Source organism: Aquarana catesbeiana, linkage group LG02, assembly GCF_042186555.1.
Source record: "Aquarana catesbeiana isolate 2022-GZ linkage group LG02, ASM4218655v1, whole genome shotgun sequence".
NCBI classification, from domain to species: Eukaryota; Metazoa; Chordata; class Amphibia; order Anura; family Ranidae; genus Aquarana; species Aquarana catesbeiana.
Window position 1 is genome coordinate 700,555,024 of NC_133325.1, and position 18,598 is coordinate 700,573,621.

General features: G+C 41.0%; 1 protein-coding gene across 2 annotated transcripts in view; it reads left to right on the top strand.

Annotated features, from left to right (window-relative positions):
- P2RX5 (purinergic receptor P2X 5) overlaps window positions 1–17,675 on the top strand; it is a 124,785-nt gene extending 107,110 nt beyond the window's left edge. The window contains exons 9-12 of one of the 2 annotated variants that reach the window (XM_073616902.1): window positions 6,817–6,910; window positions 7,738–7,803; window positions 9,796–9,878; window positions 12,994–17,675. In XM_073616902.1, coding sequence (XP_073473003.1) covers window positions 6,817–6,910; window positions 7,738–7,803; window positions 9,796–9,878; window positions 12,994–13,090 — 340 coding nt within the window. In that variant the 3' untranslated portion in view covers window positions 13,091–17,675. Of the gene's footprint in view, window positions 1–6,816; window positions 6,911–7,737; window positions 7,804–9,795; window positions 9,883–12,993 lie in introns of those variants that run through there. The other variant, XM_073616905.1, reaches the window with a different exon arrangement.
- The last annotated feature ends 923 nt before the right edge of the window (window positions 17,676–18,598 follow it).

An 18,598-nucleotide genomic window follows, 5' to 3' on the forward strand; every position in this document is an offset into this window, starting at 1 on the left:
GTTCTACTTTTCTCATATTATTCCTAGTTAATTTGCAGGCTTTAAACTTCCGACAATAAAAGAACCCTTTGAGATCCAAAAAAGTGGGAACTCTCCTGGGGGGGTTAATACATTCGGGGGTAGTTTATTTCGTAAACAAAGTACACGCCGATAGATGAACCTAGGGCGTTCTGGTAAGAAGCTAGACAAAGTCCTGTCTCTTAGCAAAACTGGCCAGTGTTTTGAAAAAAATCTTTCAACACTTTTATAGTCCCTATTGGAACTAGTCAGAAAAGGGACATAGTCCAGTTCACATTTCTCTTTAATATTGTCTTTCAAGAGTTGATCCCTATCCATCCGTGAAATGAGTGATTGGGTGGCCCTGAGATCTTTATCTTGATACCCTTTTTCTTTAAATCAGTCAACCAATAAATTAGATTGAGACATGTAATCTGACATAGAATCACAATTACGTCTAATCCTTAATAGTTGTCCCTTGGGTATCCCTTTGAGCCAGTTGGGATGATGGCAGCTGGCCGTGGGTATGTAACTATTTCTATCGGTGCTCTTGAAATGAGTCTTTGTCAGAATTTTGCCATTATTCTTATATAGAGTTAAATCAAGAAAACTGATCTCACTTGTACTCCAGTTGCCTGTGAAGCTTAGTCCATAGCAATTATGGTTAATGGTACTAAGGAACGTTTCTAATGCCTCCACTGTACTGTTCCACAGAATCACAATGTCATCTATGTACCTTTTGTACAGGAAGATCTCGGGTATGTGGGTTCCAAATATGCTGTGGTCTTCCCAAAGACTCAGGAGTATATTGGCCACACTGGGAGCATACTTGGCTCCCATCGCCACTCCCTTGATCTGCCTGTAACAAGACCCCTCATGCCAGAAATAGTTATTAGACATAGCCAGCTCCAAGATCTCGATCAGAAACTCTTTCTGCTCGACCCTAAGGCTGATTATATGAAAGAACTCAATAGGCTGGTGAGTGATACTGTGACATATAAGAAAATTAAAGCTGATCCTACAAAAAAATTGAAAAGTTTAGTGAAGGATAGTGTACGCAAAGCTAAAGAGGTAGGAATCCTTAATAAGAAAGAAGCCAGATATTTAGTCCCTGATGCACCCAGACTCCCTATAATATATCAATTGCCCAAAATACATAAAAATTCTCAATGCCCACCCGGCAGACCTATTATCAGCGGCATAGACTCTATTTTCTCGAGAATAAGTGAATATGTTGACTACTTCTTGCAGCCCATTGTCCAATCATACCCCTCATATTTGCGAGATAGTAAACATCTTATGAACTTGCTCAAGGATATTCCGGTTCAGGACGACACAATCATTGTTACAATTGACGTCGAATCGCTCTATACCAACCTGGTTCAGAAAGATGTTTTGAGAAGGAGGGCCCTTGATTCTAAGTCCAGCCTTAGGGTCGAGCAGAAAGAGTTTTGATTGAGATCTTGGAGCTGGCTATGTCTAATAACTATTTCTGGCATGAGGGGTCTTGTTACAAGCAGATCAAGGGAATGGCGATGGGAGCCAAGTATGCTCCCAGTGTGGCCAATATACTCCTGAGTCATCATTTGGACCCCAACGTATCCCAACGTAAACGCCTAGGGGTCATTTTATTCTTAACATACTGTTCTAGTGTAGCAACATCCCACCAAGCTCGGATTTTCTTATCCAGGGTATTTTTAAGGGATTTAAAATTGTGTTCTAAATCTTTAAGTGCTATAATTTCAGCAGAAGCAAAAATATCAGTTGTGTCAGTGGGTCTACTACTCATATAATCAAAAATATCCATTGCTGCGGGTGTAACTTAAAAGGAAGATGTATAATAGATAGTCAAAACTACCAACCCGCCCTAATGGAAGCTGGTTAAACTAATATAGATTAGATAGAGTCTTAGGGTCGAGCAGAAAGAGTTTCTGATCGAGATCTTGGAGCTGGCTATGTCTAATAACTATTTCTGGCATGAGGGGTCTTGTTACAAGCAGATCAAGGGAGTGGCGATGGGAGCCAAGTATGCTCCCAGTGTGGCCAATATACTCCTGAGTCTTTGGGAAGACCACAGCATGTTTGGAACCCACATACCTGAGATCTGCCTGTACAAAAGGTACATAGATGACATTGTGATTCTGTGGAACAGTACAGTGGAGGCATTGGAAACGTTACTTAGTACCATTAACCATAATTGCTATGGCCTAAGCTTCACAGGCAACTGGAGTACAAGTGAGATCAGTTTTCTTGATTTAACTCTATATAAGAATAATGGCAAAATTCTGACAAAGACTCATTTCAAGAGCACCGATAGAAATAGTTACATACCCACGGCCAGCTGCCATCATCCCAACTGGCTCAAAGGGATACCTAAGGGACAACTATTAAGGATTAGACGTAATTGTGATTCTATGTCAGATTACATGTCTCAATCTAATTTATTGGTTGACAGATTTAAAAAAAAAGGGTATCAAGATAAAGATCTCAGGGCCACCCAATCACTCATTTCACGGATGGATAGGGATCAACTCTTGAAAGACAATATTAAAGAGAAATGTGAACTGAACTATGTCCCTTTTCTGACTAGTTTCAATAGGGACTATAAAATTGTTGAAAGATTTTTTTCAAAACACTGGCCAGTTTTGCTAAGAGACAGGACTTTGTCTAGCTTCTTACCAGAATGCCCTAGGTTCATCTATCGGCGTGCACCGTGTTTACGAAATAAACTACCCCCGAATGTATTAACCTCCCCAGGAGAGTTCCCACTTTTTTGGATCTCAAAGGGTTCTTTTATTGTAGGAAGTGTAAAGCCTGCAAATTAACTAGGAATAATATGAGAAAAGTAGAACACTTCACATCCTTTAGTACAGGCAAAGACTACAAAATAGACAAATTCATCACCTGTAAATCTACTTATGTCACATACCTTATTACTTGCCCGTGCGGGTTACAGTATATCAGACGTACTAAAAGAAACCTCTGCACCCATATCAATGAACACCTCACAAATATTAAATACGGTTTTCCCAAACACAGTCTCTCTAACCATTTCAGAATCCACCACCAGCAGGATCCTAGCTTGGCTAGATTTTTTGGGATTGACAAGCTGGATGCTGATTGGAGGGGAGCAAATATGGTTCAGAGAATATCAAAAAACGAAACGGAATGGATTTATCGTTTGAATACACTTACTCCAGCAGGTATCAATGTCGACATCGACTTGAATTGTTATTTGTCCAATTATTGACCTATGTTTATACTGGTTGTGAATGGACAATCCATTCCGGTTTCATCCCTTTTTATTTATATATTTCCTTCATATTTCCTTTTATTTATTTCATTTAATTTTATTTAATTTATTTATGCATTCTGATTTATTCATTTATTTAGTTGCGCAATCTGGCATCTATCCACAAGATGGCAGTTTAGATACCTTAGGAACTTTATAACCGTATTCTACTTGCTGGCCACAAGATGGCAGTGTTAATTTTCAATTTTGGTTAATCCCTCTGCAAGGTGGGATGTAACCGGATTGGAAGCCTCTGATTGATGTGTGTATTTAAGGAGGTGGCGTGCCAGTTCGTGCGATCCCTGATGACGTCAGCGCGTACTGATGAAACTGGGCGGACGCACCGAACGTGACACGCCATTTCCGTTCGTAACGTATTTTGTTTGTCCGCTCGAACCCACACGTGGGTGATGCGGTTTTTAGCTTTTTTAGTCTGTTTTTAGCCTGACCAATAAATTTTGGCATATTTCACTATGGGAGTTCATTCATCTTTTTCCCATGGCACTAATGCTCTCCAATGACCTATCTCTATCCGGGAGTTCGTTTGCATGTATCTAAGCAGTTACAGCTTTACCTGAGTTCTAGCACCTGAACCAAGCCGTGATCGCGTGGAGCTTCCTTGGCTGTTCTTGAAGAGTTCTTTGACTTCTGTCATGGGAGTCACCACAGTCTGGTGAGTAGGCTGTGTGGTCGGTGTTGGTGGTGGATTACTGTTGTCTGATGCTTTGCTGAACCCCAGGAGGATTCATCCAGGAGTCCGATTTCAACATTATTTGAACACTTTTTTTGAATTTCATTTTTTGAATATAATTTTTTAATTCTTTCAACTCATTTTGAATTTGGACTGTTGCTTTCACTTGTTTTGGTATATATTCATTTTTATTTATTTTCTAATTTTTGATGTTTGATTATTGGCTTCTTTCACTTAGGTAATATTTACTCATGAGCATCACTATTGACACCATATATTTATACCATATTCACTTTGTTTACATTAGAGTGTGTCATCCACACTTGCACTTTACAGGGAGCGCGGTTTGCAATTAATTATTGTTTTTCATGTTTCATCACTATTATAACGTGCTGCTCCTTAATCTATATTAGTTTAACCAGCTTCCATTAGCGCGGGTTGGTAGTTTTGACTATCTATTATATATAAGGATGCGGAACTCTCTTCCACAATTGGTGGTAACAGCGGGGAGTATTGCATCTTAAAGAACACAACATACAGGGATAAGGGAAATAATTATAGACACTGACACACATACACCTACATCAACAGAAAAATCTCTCCTGTGCTGTGCAGAGGGCCTAAAAATGTTGTACTTCCGTTATGGTACTAATGGATGGATTCTGCACACCCCACTGCCTTAGCCAACTAGGGGGAGTCCAAAGTACTAAAGCAAGGAAAGAAAGAGAAAGGCGCATGGCCTAATGCATTATCCTTGGTAAAAAGTTTTATTAAAAAGCAGCAGTAAGTGAAGTACTCACATTTGGTATCTGGCATAACATCACATCATTCCTCTAAAAGGTCATAAAACAGCACCCATATCTCATGAGATATTAAGGTGGAGTAATCGGCTGATCATGCTAAATAAATAAATGTAGCGCTATGTGTAAAAATATATAAAAATATAAAGCGCAAATCTATAAAATAAATAAATCCTACATATAAATGAATAGTCCATATAATTAAAAAATTAAAAATTAAAACATGAAAAACTCTTCTTGTGATCAGTGTATCCACACAAATCCACCACAGTAATTGTTCATCCTCAAAAGGAGTGCACACCACCACCAGTAAAAATGCGCGCTCACCTCCCAGATGAGTCAAAACTCAAATGCAGATCTCCCCACAAGCTCTTTGCTCTCACTTCCTCTTTCCAATCAATGGTGGGTAATCCAGATGGCTCTTTTCTTAATGGTAACACAGCTCATTAACATCCAAAAAAACAAATCACCTCCCATATTGGCTCAAGATTCCATGAGTTCCATGAGTTTCTTTATTTACTATCTATTTTTAAATTAGTGTGGTGTACCATTTGGAATGTTTAGCAGGTGTACACGTTTATTATTAGGTTATCTTATTTAAACATCACAATATTTTTTACTTGTGGCGCTGATTGTTTCATCTTGTAATCGGCTGATGCATTTCAAGGATTTTTCCTCTTCCTCAGAGCCTTATGGAACCGGTACGAAACGCATCAGCCGATTACTCTATGATGATGTGATGTTATTCCAGATGATGAGGGTGGCCTCTTGCATGGTTCCTGTCTGAGCACCCCTGGTGGTGGAGACAGGGATTGCTGGGGCAACGGAAGGGTGCAGGTGCCTGCCGGCAGTAGGTTGAAGTTTGGAGATACAGGAACTCCTGTTGGGAAAACGTGGAAGCTGGTTACCAGATTTGTTCAGCGGGAGCTGGTAAGTACAGATTCAGGATCAACTGCAGAGTCAGCAACAGGCAGAGGTTGGCAACGGGCTGGTAGCGGGATACACAATTAGAAGACAGAGCCGTGGTCATAAGTCCAAGCCAATGTCAGTATTATAAGTAGAGGCAGATAAACAGGCAGGGAAGACCCAAGAGAGTAGTCAGAGGAAGCCGAGTTTTCAGGAACAAGGTCAGCAGGTAGAAGCAGTAATTCGGAACACAGGGACAAGCTGAAGACAATCCAGCACTGACACTTGGCAGACTCTCTGTTTAAATAGGGCGCCATGCGCCAGGATTCGTGGATGCGTGTGTGCGTGCATGTGTGCACGCTAACGCGCACTCACTCGTGTGGATGTGCCATTGCGCATGCCTGCTCCAAACCTTATTCGTCTCTGTCTATGGCTCTGCACATGCGCATTGGCTTTAGAGGAATTTGGCAGCTGCTGCATGGAAACGAGCACTTGCTGTATGAGTTCCCTGACACAGGGTCTTGGCAATCTTCTTATAGCCTAGGCCATCTCTATGTAGAGCAACAATTCTTTTTTTCAGATCCTCAGAGAGTTCTTTGCCATGAGGTGCCATGTTGAACTTCCAGTGACCAGTATGAGAGAGTGAGAGCAATAACACCAAATTTAACACACCTGCTCCCCATTCACACCTGAGACCTTGTAACACTAACGAGTCACATGACACCGGGAAGGGAAAATGGCTAATTGGGCCCAATTTGGACATTTTCACTTAGGGGTGTACTCGCTTTTGTTGCCAGCAGTTTAGACATTAATGGCTGTGTGTTGAGTTATTTTGAGGGGATAGCAAATTTACACTGTTATACAAGCTGTACACTCACTACTTTACATGGTAGCAAAGTGTCATTTCTTCAGTGTTGTCTTTGAAAAGATATAATAAAATAGTTACAAAAATGTGAGGGGTGTACTAACTTTTGTGAGATACTGTAACTGTGCTTTAATTACAACTATTGTTAGACCTTAGTCCTGCTATACTAACTTTAAATTGCTACATTATCATATCAGAAATGTTTGCAGAATCTGACTTCTAGGTGGCTGCCCATTATGTGTTTTTAATAACATATTTCTTTAAGATATGCCAAGTATTATCGTGATGTGAATGAGACGGACTACAGAACATTGATAAAAGCATACGGCATTCGTTTTGACATCATGGTGAATGGAAAGGTACCAATATTCTAAATAGTAGATATAATGATATTCACCTGTTCATACATAGGTGCAACTTCCCGAATAACTCACAACAAGCCCAGTGGGAAAGTGCTCGACCAGAAACACTTACAGGATGTAACAGCAGTGTAAAGCAAAGCAGGTCTCAGATGTGTCAACAGAGTCTGTCTTGAGGGGTGGAATGCGGCCTGGACAGTCTGTGCTCAAATGGTGAAGGTCTCCAGAAAGGATGGCATGTCCCTATGCTCTCCCTACTGCTCTGGAACCCACTGCTAGTCACTGTTCCTACCAGATGGTTGACCTGTCCCTACACATCCCAAAAAACGCTACAAGCCTGGGAGCCAGGGCCCTAAATAGGCTCTGCCTGACCCAAGATGGCTGCCAGAGTCACATGGGGCAGCAGCATCCAATTAGATAGCTTTCCCAATGACTCAGGAAACCATAGAGGAACCATGTTCCTCTTGACTTCCCCTCCAACTGCAATGCCGCTGCAGATGAGCACCATCTACAGTGGAGAAAATAGACTGCACCTGCCTACAAACAGATCAAGTTATTTTTCTGTAATTGCAGCATTTTTAAAGGGATAAAACATTGGGAAATTTGTATGTATTCTAGAGCTCTATTGCCTCTGTTTTTATTTTTATTTTACCAAGTCATACACCTGTCTGGGCCTGAATTAGGTGACCCCCAATCTTACCAGGTATGGTCAGTTCTCTATATGCATACTTCTGCTTATCATTAGCCAGATATATTCATTTCTCTGTTTTGGAGAACACAATATAAAATGTGCACCAAAAATGTGCATTTTCTGTTTATTTTTACAGGCTGGAAAGTTCAATATCATCCCAACAATCATCAATATAGGCTCAGGCCTGGCTCTAATGGGTGCGGTAAGCAGATCTGAAATGTCTCAAATAAGCTCTAAAGCCGGCTACAATACAACTGTACAATCTACTAAATGTAGGCAGAACTGTAGAAATCTAAAAGTGTTTGGCTCACAAAATCCAGCAGATTCATAACTTTTCAACAAAGTTTAATTAAACAGTCAGTGATTGGATGAGTTGGAGATGTTTTTTATTGGATCCAAGCAGATTGGGCGTACACCTCACAGTCTCTTAGTCCGACAATTTTTTTTTAAATTGACAACACATTTTACAATCTGATTATACAATCCTTATACAGTTTCTTTTAGATCAACCAATAGTATGTAGTATGAGGGTCATCCCAAATATTCCACCCAATTTATGGTAAATCAGACATACTTATAAAGATTGGTAAATCTAAGGAGAATTTGTAATAAACATAATTTAAATGGGTCCTCTGATATACAGAGTAATTGCTGTGACCACCTCCTCTCTGGTACAGGAAAATAGTTACAGCCATTACTATGGTCACCCCTATGTGATGCACATTACTGCAGAGGCCCCTAGACTTGATCACTTGTCCAACTTAGGGCAGGCCACGGCTGTGTGAAATGGAGAAGTCTCTATCATAGGTCCATATTTATATTTATTATTCTTGAATACAATGGTAATGGAATGGACGTCTTTAGTATAAATGTGTGGTTATCCTTTAAACAACAGATAACAGAAGGAATAAAACAAATGTCAGGGAAAAGAAAATGCTACTTTACAATATACAGAAAGTTATATACAGAGTAGCGGCAGAGACAGCCATTGCTAGGCCATTTGACCTCTCAGGCCCATAGACAGTGATCTCCTCACCATAGCTATCACCTAGTCTACAGAGATCAAATCCAAACTCCATCTTAGGCAAAAATAATAGAAAAAAGTTCCTCTCCGGTATGGGTACAAAATAAAAAAAAAAAAAAAACTGTTTCAGCTGTAAAACTCACCTTATCTTTGGCTCTGTCCTCTGCAGACTCACCTACTGACTGATCTAAATTAGCTTTTTTTTTGGGATACAACACCAAACTTATTAGTTATATAATCCATGCGCCTGGCCCCTAATCTCCATGCAGGATGCAGGACGCATGGATTTCAATGAATTTCAATTAGAGCCTGAGGCTCTAATTGGGTTCAAAAAGGGTGGGCTTGCGGCGCAGAGCACTGCCCCCAAAACCCACTTGTGTGACATTAGCGAATTAATATTTGCTAATGTCTTCCTGCTTCTCCTCCTGTCTAATCAGGAACCGGGTTCTGAGACCCGATTGGCTGGGAATCCTAAGACCTGATTGGCCAGGAGTCCTAAGACCCGATTGGCCAGGACACTGGAGGAGATGCAGGGGGAAGCTGCCGAAGCCGGGACCTGGATGGGGTAAGTCCTTCATAGCTGTCAGGTACTGCCCTGAGTGGCTATCTCCTGGCAATTTATAGGGTAAAAGCTGCTGTTGGTCTTCTGAAAACTTGCACCATTCACCTGCCCCCTTTTGCATTCTTTGCTATTCACAAAACGTATAATACTATTCTTCCATAATGCTTTGCATTTTGTGAATGCAGGAGGAACAGTTGAAAGACAGGATCCCCACCGCCCATTACCAGGTTGGCTAATAATTCCCACAGCACCAGAAGATAGTAGCTCAGGGCAGTATCTGGTGGCTATGAAGGAGGCACTAATGGGAGGATTATTCAAATAGTGACTTTGAGAATGTCAGTATGCACATAGCACAGTTAGCAGGGATGCAAATGGCTCTGGGGAAACAGAGGTGTAGAGCGAAACTACTCATTGACAGCTTATGTTGTCAGCTACTTGTTAGGTTTCAATTAATGGCAATTCATTGGACCAACAAGTTCCCTTTGAAGTTGCTTAATAGGTGTGCCGTTATTGATTTCTGAGTGGTAACTTCAGGTTTTTGATTATTCTATCCTCCATCTACTCTTGTTATGTCTGGAAGTATATTATGTGTTCTATTACTTTTTCAGGGGGCCTTCTTCTGTGACTTGGTCTTACTGTATGTGATTAAAAGGAGTAACTTCTATAGGGACAAGAAATTTGAAGAAGTGAAGTAAGTATAACAGAGGTCCATAATGTTTCTGAACCACATTGGAACAACCAGACATGTTATGGTGAGGTCAAGAAACCAGAAAAGCGTCCCTTCCATTACTGATCAAAAAATAAGGGGTTTATTGTTAAAGGGTAAGTTCACCTTTACAGAAAAGGTTAACCATGCAGGTCAGCCCCCCCAAGCCCGCTGAACTGCATTGCGGCAATCGCCTGTTCTGAGCCCTGGTATAGCCGCCTCACGGCTCCGGGGCTTTGAAATCCCCGGAGCTTAATCTCCTAAGCGTAACCCTTCAGGAGGAACATTTAGGAGCATTCTAATTGGTCTAACATGGGTGGCGCCGACCAATAAGAACCCACGTAGCCTGCCCTCTCAGCAGGGAAGAAGAAGAGAGAAAGCTCAGAGAGATTTATAAGCGTCGGAGTCATGAGGAGGCTATACTGGGGTTCAGAACGGGCGATCGCCGCCATACTGGTCAGTGGGAGTGGGGGGGGGGCGAGGAGGGGGTCCTGTGTAAGTTCACCTTACAGATTTTTCTGTAAAGGTGAACTTACACTTTATAGTGTTTATAAAAGCTTAGGGTTTTTTACCTTAATGCATTCTATACATTAAGGTAAAAAAAAAACTCCTCTGTTGCATGTGTCTTCCCAGCCTACTCTTATACTTACCTGAGCCTGATCCTGATCCAGCGATGTGCACGAGAGCCATGGCTCTCCCGGCTATGTCCCGCCTCACTGCACAGATTGATCAAATTCTGTGACGAGCGTGTGGGGGGTTGGGCTAAGCCACCCTGCCTATGTCAATAGACGCAGACAAGGCAGGTTGGGAGCGAGCCCGCATGAGGAGGAGCCAGGAGCGCCACTGAGTGACCCCAGAAGAGGAGGATCAGGGCTGCTCTGTGCAATAGCATTGCACAGAGCAGGTAAGTATAACATGTTTGTTTTTTTATAGAAATGTCTTAAACTTCGGATAGTGGGCAGGGCCATGTAAATAATTCCTATATGCCCCTTTGTGGTCAACTTCATATCCAGAACTGCAAGTGTACAGTACAAGTACACATATTATAGAGCCACTTATTCCAAACTGCATATAGCTTTTTCAGGCTAGTTGGCCATCATCAATGAGGTGTATGAAATAGAGCAAAGAAGAAATCTAAAAGCTGCCTGTACAAATGAATGCTGCAGCTGTACACTGATAACCACACATCCAAGCGTTTGCTTGGGTAAATGTCCATGGCAGCCTTGGTCCCAAACTGTCTTTATCCAGGTGCACACATCTATCCCTGGTAGGTAAATGATCATGTATGTGGTTATCAGCATAAAGCCACAGCCTAATATAAATAATAAATGACTCAGGGCTACAATCCCCTTCGCTTATTCTAATCAATAGAACTTAATAAATCAACAGTCAAATGTCCATAGTGAATAAATAATATTATTATTATTATTATTATTATACAGGATTTATATAGCGCCGACAGTTTACGCAGCGCTTTACAACATTAGGGCAGACAGTACAAGTACAATACAATTCAATAATGTAAATGAAAGTCCATAAAAATAAATGTATAAATGTCTTCTAATGTACAATCCTACCAACAGTCCAAAGTGCTGCTCTCAACTTCCCATCACGCTGCCAAGACCAACTCCAGCTCATCTGCCATATTGGAGTTGTTACCCCTTAAAGGGACAAGCCCATTTTGACCAAATTGATAGTGGGTCATAATATTGAGGTGGGTTGCATTATAGTACATCACATGGAGGGCACATCACATGGTGGTTGGTAACATCACAGAAAATTGTGAAGACATACGACACTTGGACACTATAATTGCTTGTTCTGTTTCACATGGACTTTTGGTTGGATTGTATATTAGAAGACATTGGATCATTTATTTTTATGCACTTTTTACAATTATATGATTTATTCACTATGGACATTTGATTATTGAATTAATAAGTTCTATTGATTAGAATAAGCGGAGGAGATTGCAGTGTGAGTCACTTATTATTTACATTGCATTGCGGTGTTATTTGTGGGACACTTTTCAAGTCTCAGCAGCAACAGCACAGTTAACACTGAACATTAGGAACACACATTGACATGTTTTTGGTGCAGCAGGGGTACTTTTTATTTTCATGGTGTACAGCTCTTTGTACCCATGCAAATGAGCCCTAAGAGGAAAATTCTTAAAGTGGTTGTTAACCTCAGACATGAAATATGAACAAAGCACATCCCTCTATAGTGTGTACTCAATTAAGAGCAATAAGTATCATTTTTTCTGCTGCTTCCTTCCTCTGCTATCAGCATGAATCACTTCTGACAAGTTTTCTAACACCAAGAGAAAAAAGGTAACAGGGGAGGGACCTCCAGCTGATTGTCAGCCTCAGCTCTGTTCCTGGGTGCTGTGTGAAGGGGGGGTGTCCCTTCCCTCCAATCAGCTCACAGAGCTTACCTCACTGAGCTCTGCAGAGTGTAATTTCAATTCTCCGCCCCCTTTTTCTGAACCCTCAGATAAGCTTTAAAATCCAGCACTTTGAACGGATGTAGAGAAGAAAGAGCTGCAGATAAACAGGTACAACTTATGTAGAAGTATTTTTTCCATCTCTGTGTATCATCTGAGGCCAGTCAGTTCATTGTGTATATGTAAGGGTTTACAACCACTTTAAGCATACACAGCTGAAGGGAAGTAGTTAAGATGTTTATGCAGTTTAGGAAAGGAGAATGATGAGATGATGATGATAATGGAACGATGGATGCATGATCGTCATAACGGCCACCAACTGCTACAAAGGCAATAATAATGATGGTAATGATAATGATTGGATATGCCTATCCCATTGTATTTTTCTTTATTTACTTATAACTTATGATTAATAATCTCTTAGGTGTGCATCCTGTGGGTCAGTACCCCTTTCCTAGTCCCACAATCAGTTTCTGGGGTCTTATAGAACAATGTGATTCTAACGGGTTGTATTGGGAAATACTTTTCAGTTACTGCCAGTAGCTATAGTAAGGCATGCTGTATGCCGTTCAAATTAAAAAATTGATAGATAAATAGATCATTTATAACGTCTTGTTTTTAACACATTCTAATACAGCATATTTCTATTTACAGATCAGTCAAGAAAGCCCTACAGATAAATGGACAAAAGAAATCAAAAAGCCACGATGACATAGATCAGTTGAGACAGTTGCAGAGTGTGGAGGCGTAAAGCACTGAATGACTCTGAGGATCCAGATAAAGTGCCTATGAGGAAGTATAATAAGACAGGACATGCTGAATTCTGCTCCATTGTTGGGTGTTTTCATGAACTGTTCCATCCATAGCTTCCTTCAGTGGCTGTTCTGTGTAAAGATTTGCTGCACCCCAAACAGCATCACCTATTTATTCATGGGGACATTAGACTCCTGTTCATCCAATGCAACAATCTGGTGGGACTCTATAGGCACTGTAATGCATTTGATAAATCCACTGCAAGCAATTCAGGGACTTACCCACCTTGCTGGTTTGTCATTAGGGTGCGGTGTTGTTTTCTAGGCTTTGCACCACACCATATTTTGTAATGACTGATTATGTTCATTTTCTTAAACCATGGATTGGACTCTACATGACTATGCTAAACAGAAGCTCTGTGATGTGAAGAAGGACTATTCATGGGAATGTTACTTCACAATATTTATTATATGAGCTTGCATGTGAAAGACCGCTGGGAAAAAAAGGTGTACAGAACCCAAACTTGTTTATTGTGTCATTGCTGATTTGCTGTAAGATGGCATACAAAGAGAAGCAGATTTGTTTTCCTCCAATGGCAGGGGGATACCTGTATATTAATTCTGATAATGCTCCTGCTCTCTAACCTTCATCTAGAAGACACTCCCACTTTGGTGATCTAAAGGTTTGGAGTTTCTTTGGGTAGCTTTGGAGTTCTAAAGAGTATGGCATCCAGTACTGTAAACACGCCTGTCACTAGGCTGAGTAACAATGCCACCTGGCCTTCCACTACTGTCCATGTATCCCTATGACAGTACTGTTTGCATCCCCTTTTTTTTATTTCTCATAGAGATAAGTGAAGGCCTGAACCAGACCACTTGAGGAGAGCAGACAGAGATCTCTTGCTCAGACTACATAACATCCCCACAGAATGCAGCACACTACCCTAAATGGAATAAACAATTGTAGGTAGTCTTTGTTTTTAAAGCAAACATGTGAAATGATTATAATTTATATAGTTCCAACATATTATCCAGCACTTACATAGAGTACATAGATCCATTCATATCAGTCCACTGACAAACTGATAGTATTAAAGAAAAAAAATCTAGGCTAATTTTAGGGATGTAAAAGTTGATTGAGACCCACAAAGGTGAAAGATCATCACTGTTAACCCAATAACAAACGAAAAAACAGAAAATTAATAACATGAATAAAATAAAGACCTTCAAACAAACGTCCATGAAGTGCCAAAAGAATTTTGCATCGTCTCTTCTCAATGAAGACAATAAAGCATAAATTCACTGCCAAAGTGAAAGAGCTGATCCCACTCCCTTCAGAATATCACTCACCGGACCCAATTGCTATTCATTCTCATGACTGGCAATAGCATATGATGATAAGATTTCACCTCAGGAGTTCAAACACAACCTCCAACTCCTTTATCCAGCTCTCATGTTATTAAACACATGTAGAAGAAAAAGAGAAACACCTCCAATGGTGTAATAGCTCAAATTAACAACTTTTTTATTAAAAGAAAATTACTCACATTTAAAATCATAATAGAATAGCTCATAACATAAAGTTGGCGTCAGGTTCAGTCTATAGCCTCACCACCTCCAGCTGATCGGAATGGCCGCTACATCACTTCCACTTCCTGTCTTGACAGTTATGCAGCAACCAGATGTGACCTCAGGACAGGAGGTGAGAGTGATGTAGCGGCCATCCTGATCAGCTGGAGGTGGTGAGACCACTATAGACTGAACCTGACACCATCTTTTTGTTTATAAAAGCTATATTAGGCCTTTCTCAATCAGGGAGAAACTAGGGGGTACTTGAGCGGTTTCAGCCCTTTTAAAAAGTAACCATTGACACCAAATATCTTTTTAGTTATCTGTAAGGGGGCATCCTTCCCACTGGCCACCAATCTAAGAAGGCACTTCTCCACTGACCGCCAGTCTAAAAAGGCCCTTATGAACTAACCGCCAATCTAAGAAGGCCGTTATGAACTGGCCACCAGGCTAAGAGGATCTTTCTCAACTGACAACCAATCTAAGAAGGCCAATCCCCACCGTCTAACAGTGTAAGGAACAATTTCAGTAGTGACCAGTTTGAGAGGACCCTTGATTATGACCATCAGAGTAGGGAAGGAAGAGACATCACTGACCATCAATGTAAGCAGGTATTTCTTCACTGCTCATGATGTGAGAAAAATACTGAAATTTTCACTTTCTTGGTTTCTTTTTTTGCTACCATTATAATTTGTTTCATTTCATTATTGATACTGAAAATAATTTTGGTCCTGTAGGGAATGTCAAAGATGCTAATAACACCATGGGGTTTATTTACTAAAGGCAAATCCACTCTGCACTACAAGTGCACTTGGAAGTGCAGTCGCTGTAAATCTGAGGGGAAGATCTGAAATCAGGGGCAGCTCTGCTGATTTTATCATCCAATCATGTACAAGCAAAAATGCTGTTTTTTATTTTCCTTGCATGTCCCCCTCAGATTTACAGCGACTGTACTTCCAAGTGCACTACCAAGATTAAGAAAGGCTGTGCTACATAATCTGTTCAGGGAATATTAAAAATAAAGTGTTGGCTGTTTGACAAATGCTGAATCCTGACCAAATTGAAAAAAATATTGTCTAGTTAATGCATTCCCATCCTACTGTATAGGAGTCCAAACAGCTTCTAGTTCATTGCTGGCTTTGAAGTGTCTAGTGGCAGTTTTAGTTCTTGTGACATGGCAACTCACTCTGCAATCAGTGTGTATTGCATTGTCATTTATAGCAACTCATAGTGGCCTCACTGGGATTGTACAAATATAATGAGGTAGCTGGAGGTTTGGCTCCTAATGAGCCAGGTCACATTGTTAATGTTTGTGTCTTCACACCTAGGATCAGATCATAAATTCCTTTTATTCTAACATAACTCATTGATAATTTGACAGAGGAGGCTCAAAATTATCTGACTTAAAAATTATCTTATGAGTAATCACCTATTGTTTTTCAACATGCCTAACTTGAGTGTAGTCAGATAATTACCAGTAAATGATATAAAAGTGACATTTCCTTATGCTGCAAAGATGAATTGTTTAACTTTCCTGGAGTTGGGCCTTAAAAGAGAAGTATGGCTGAAGCTTTTTTGGTCATACTGTAGTCATGTACAGTATGTGAGTGCACTTCTACACTCCTGTGACCCAGATTCAGACAACAATGGGCTAAAGATCGCTGTCGGATAACATCACAGAGCCGGTCCAGAGAGAGATCCACCCAGATACTTGAAGGGAAGATGGCTCAGTCTTTCAGTGCACCGCTGAAAGCCTGAGCCAGGCGATCCTGCCTCCTGCACATCCTGGCACTCTAGTGAGCGCTAGAGGGCAGAGCAGAAAGCCAGTGACTGGCAGTCAACGCTCTCTACTCAGTGAAGACTGAGACGTGAGCGATCAACAGTCATCTTATCGTTCATTTCTAAGTCTTATGCCGCGTACACATGGTTGGATTTTCTGATGGAAATGTTGGATGTGAGCTTTATGTCGGAAAGTCCAACGGTGTGTATGCTCCATCGAACATTTGCTGTCGGACTTTCCGCCAACAAATGTTTGCTAGCAGGTTCTCAAATTTTCCGCCAACAAAACTTTGTTGTCAGAAAGTCCGAGCGTGTGTACACAAGTCCGATGCACAAAAGTTCATGCATGCTCGGAATCAAGCAGAAGGAGCCGCACTGGCTATTGAACTTCCCTTTTCTCGGCTCGTCGTTTGTGTTGTACATCAGCGCGTTCCCATGTTCGTAATTGTTGGCCAACATGTGTGTGACCGTGTGTATGCAAGACAAGTTTGAGCCAACAACCTTAGAACAAAAATCCACATTTTTGATGTCGGAAAGTCCGATCGTGTGTACGGGGCATAAGAGCCAACGGGGGACAGCTGCAGCATTGGAAAGAGTATGGCACAACTGCAAACCTACCAAGACATGGCCGTCAACCTAAACTGACAGACCAGGCAAGGGGAGCATTAATCAGAGAAGCAGTGGAGAGGCCCATGATAACTCTGGAGGAGCTGCAGAGATCCACAACTCAGTTGGGAGAATCTGTCCATAGCACAACTATTAGTTGTGCACTCCACAAATCTGGCCTTTATGGAAGAGTAGCAAGAAGAAAGCCATTGTTGAAAGAAAGCCATAAGAAGTCCCATTTGCAGTTTGCGAGAAGCCATATTAGGGACACAGCAAACGTGGAAGAAGGTGCTCTGGTCAGATGTAGGGGTGCAACGGATCGTCACCGATCCGTGATCCGAACAGGTCAACCTGTATGGATCCGCACACCACGCGATCCGCAGAGTGCTCCGCTGCCTCGGCCATAGGAAAGGCCTAGCTCTGGAGCGGCGGCCATCTTTGTACACCCGGCGGCGGCTGCTGTCTCTTCAGGAACTGACGTTTCATCGCTGCCATCTTGCTACACCCCACACTCCTGCACAGTAATGATAGAGTGAGAAGGGGGCAAGCGGACATCTTGTTACACCTACCGGAGTTTTAGACTTCAGTTATTTTCAACACAAAACGGAGCTTATATGCTTAAATACAGTATTTGTAAATCCGACAGACTGTAGCAGGTTTGCTGCTGCTTTTAAAATTTTACATCTAAACAGCCTGTCGGATTTAAAAATACTGTATTTAAGCATATAAGCTCCGTTTTGTGTTGAAAATAACTGTGAAATCTAAAACTCCGGTGGGTGTAACAAGATTTGTCTTGTCTTTTTTTTTTTTTTTTGCTGATCCGAAAAATGATCCGATCCGTGACTCTGATCCGAGGAACGATACGATCAGTGAGTTTTTTGATCCGTTGCACCCCTAGTCAGATGAGACCAAAATTGAACTTTTTGGGTTAAAATCAAAGTGCTATGTGTGGTGGAAAACTAAAGTCTCGTACACACGATCAGATTGCTGGCCAACCAAACTGTGGACTTTTGTCCAAAGGGTGTTGGCCCAAACTTGTCTTGCATACACACAGCACACATTTGTTGGCCAACAATCACGAATGTAATGACGTACTACATGGTTTTTCAGCTCTTCAACGCCACCCTTTGGGCTCCTTCTGCTAATTTCATGTTAGTAGAAGTTTGAGTGTTGATTCGCACTTTTCATTTAGTTTCACGGCCGTTCGTCAACCAGACATGTTGCGGAATCGGAGGAGATAACGTGTTATTTATTATTGGCCTTGGAGTTATTACTTTGACATTATTATTTTGGTTGAATAATGATTTGATTTGGTATATTTTCTATATTTTTGGATGCATAGAATGCACTTTTTGGTTAAGTTCTATTGACAGATAGCATGTCTAATTTTAATTGTTTTCTATTTTTAATGCACAATAAAAAAATTGTGGAGAATAATACTTGGCTATGTGTTTTACTTCAAATTACATTTTGGGAGTAAGCAATTACATAAAAAAAAAAAAATACAGTGTAAAATTGACAAGGGACACCAACATAGCTGTATCTTTGATCTT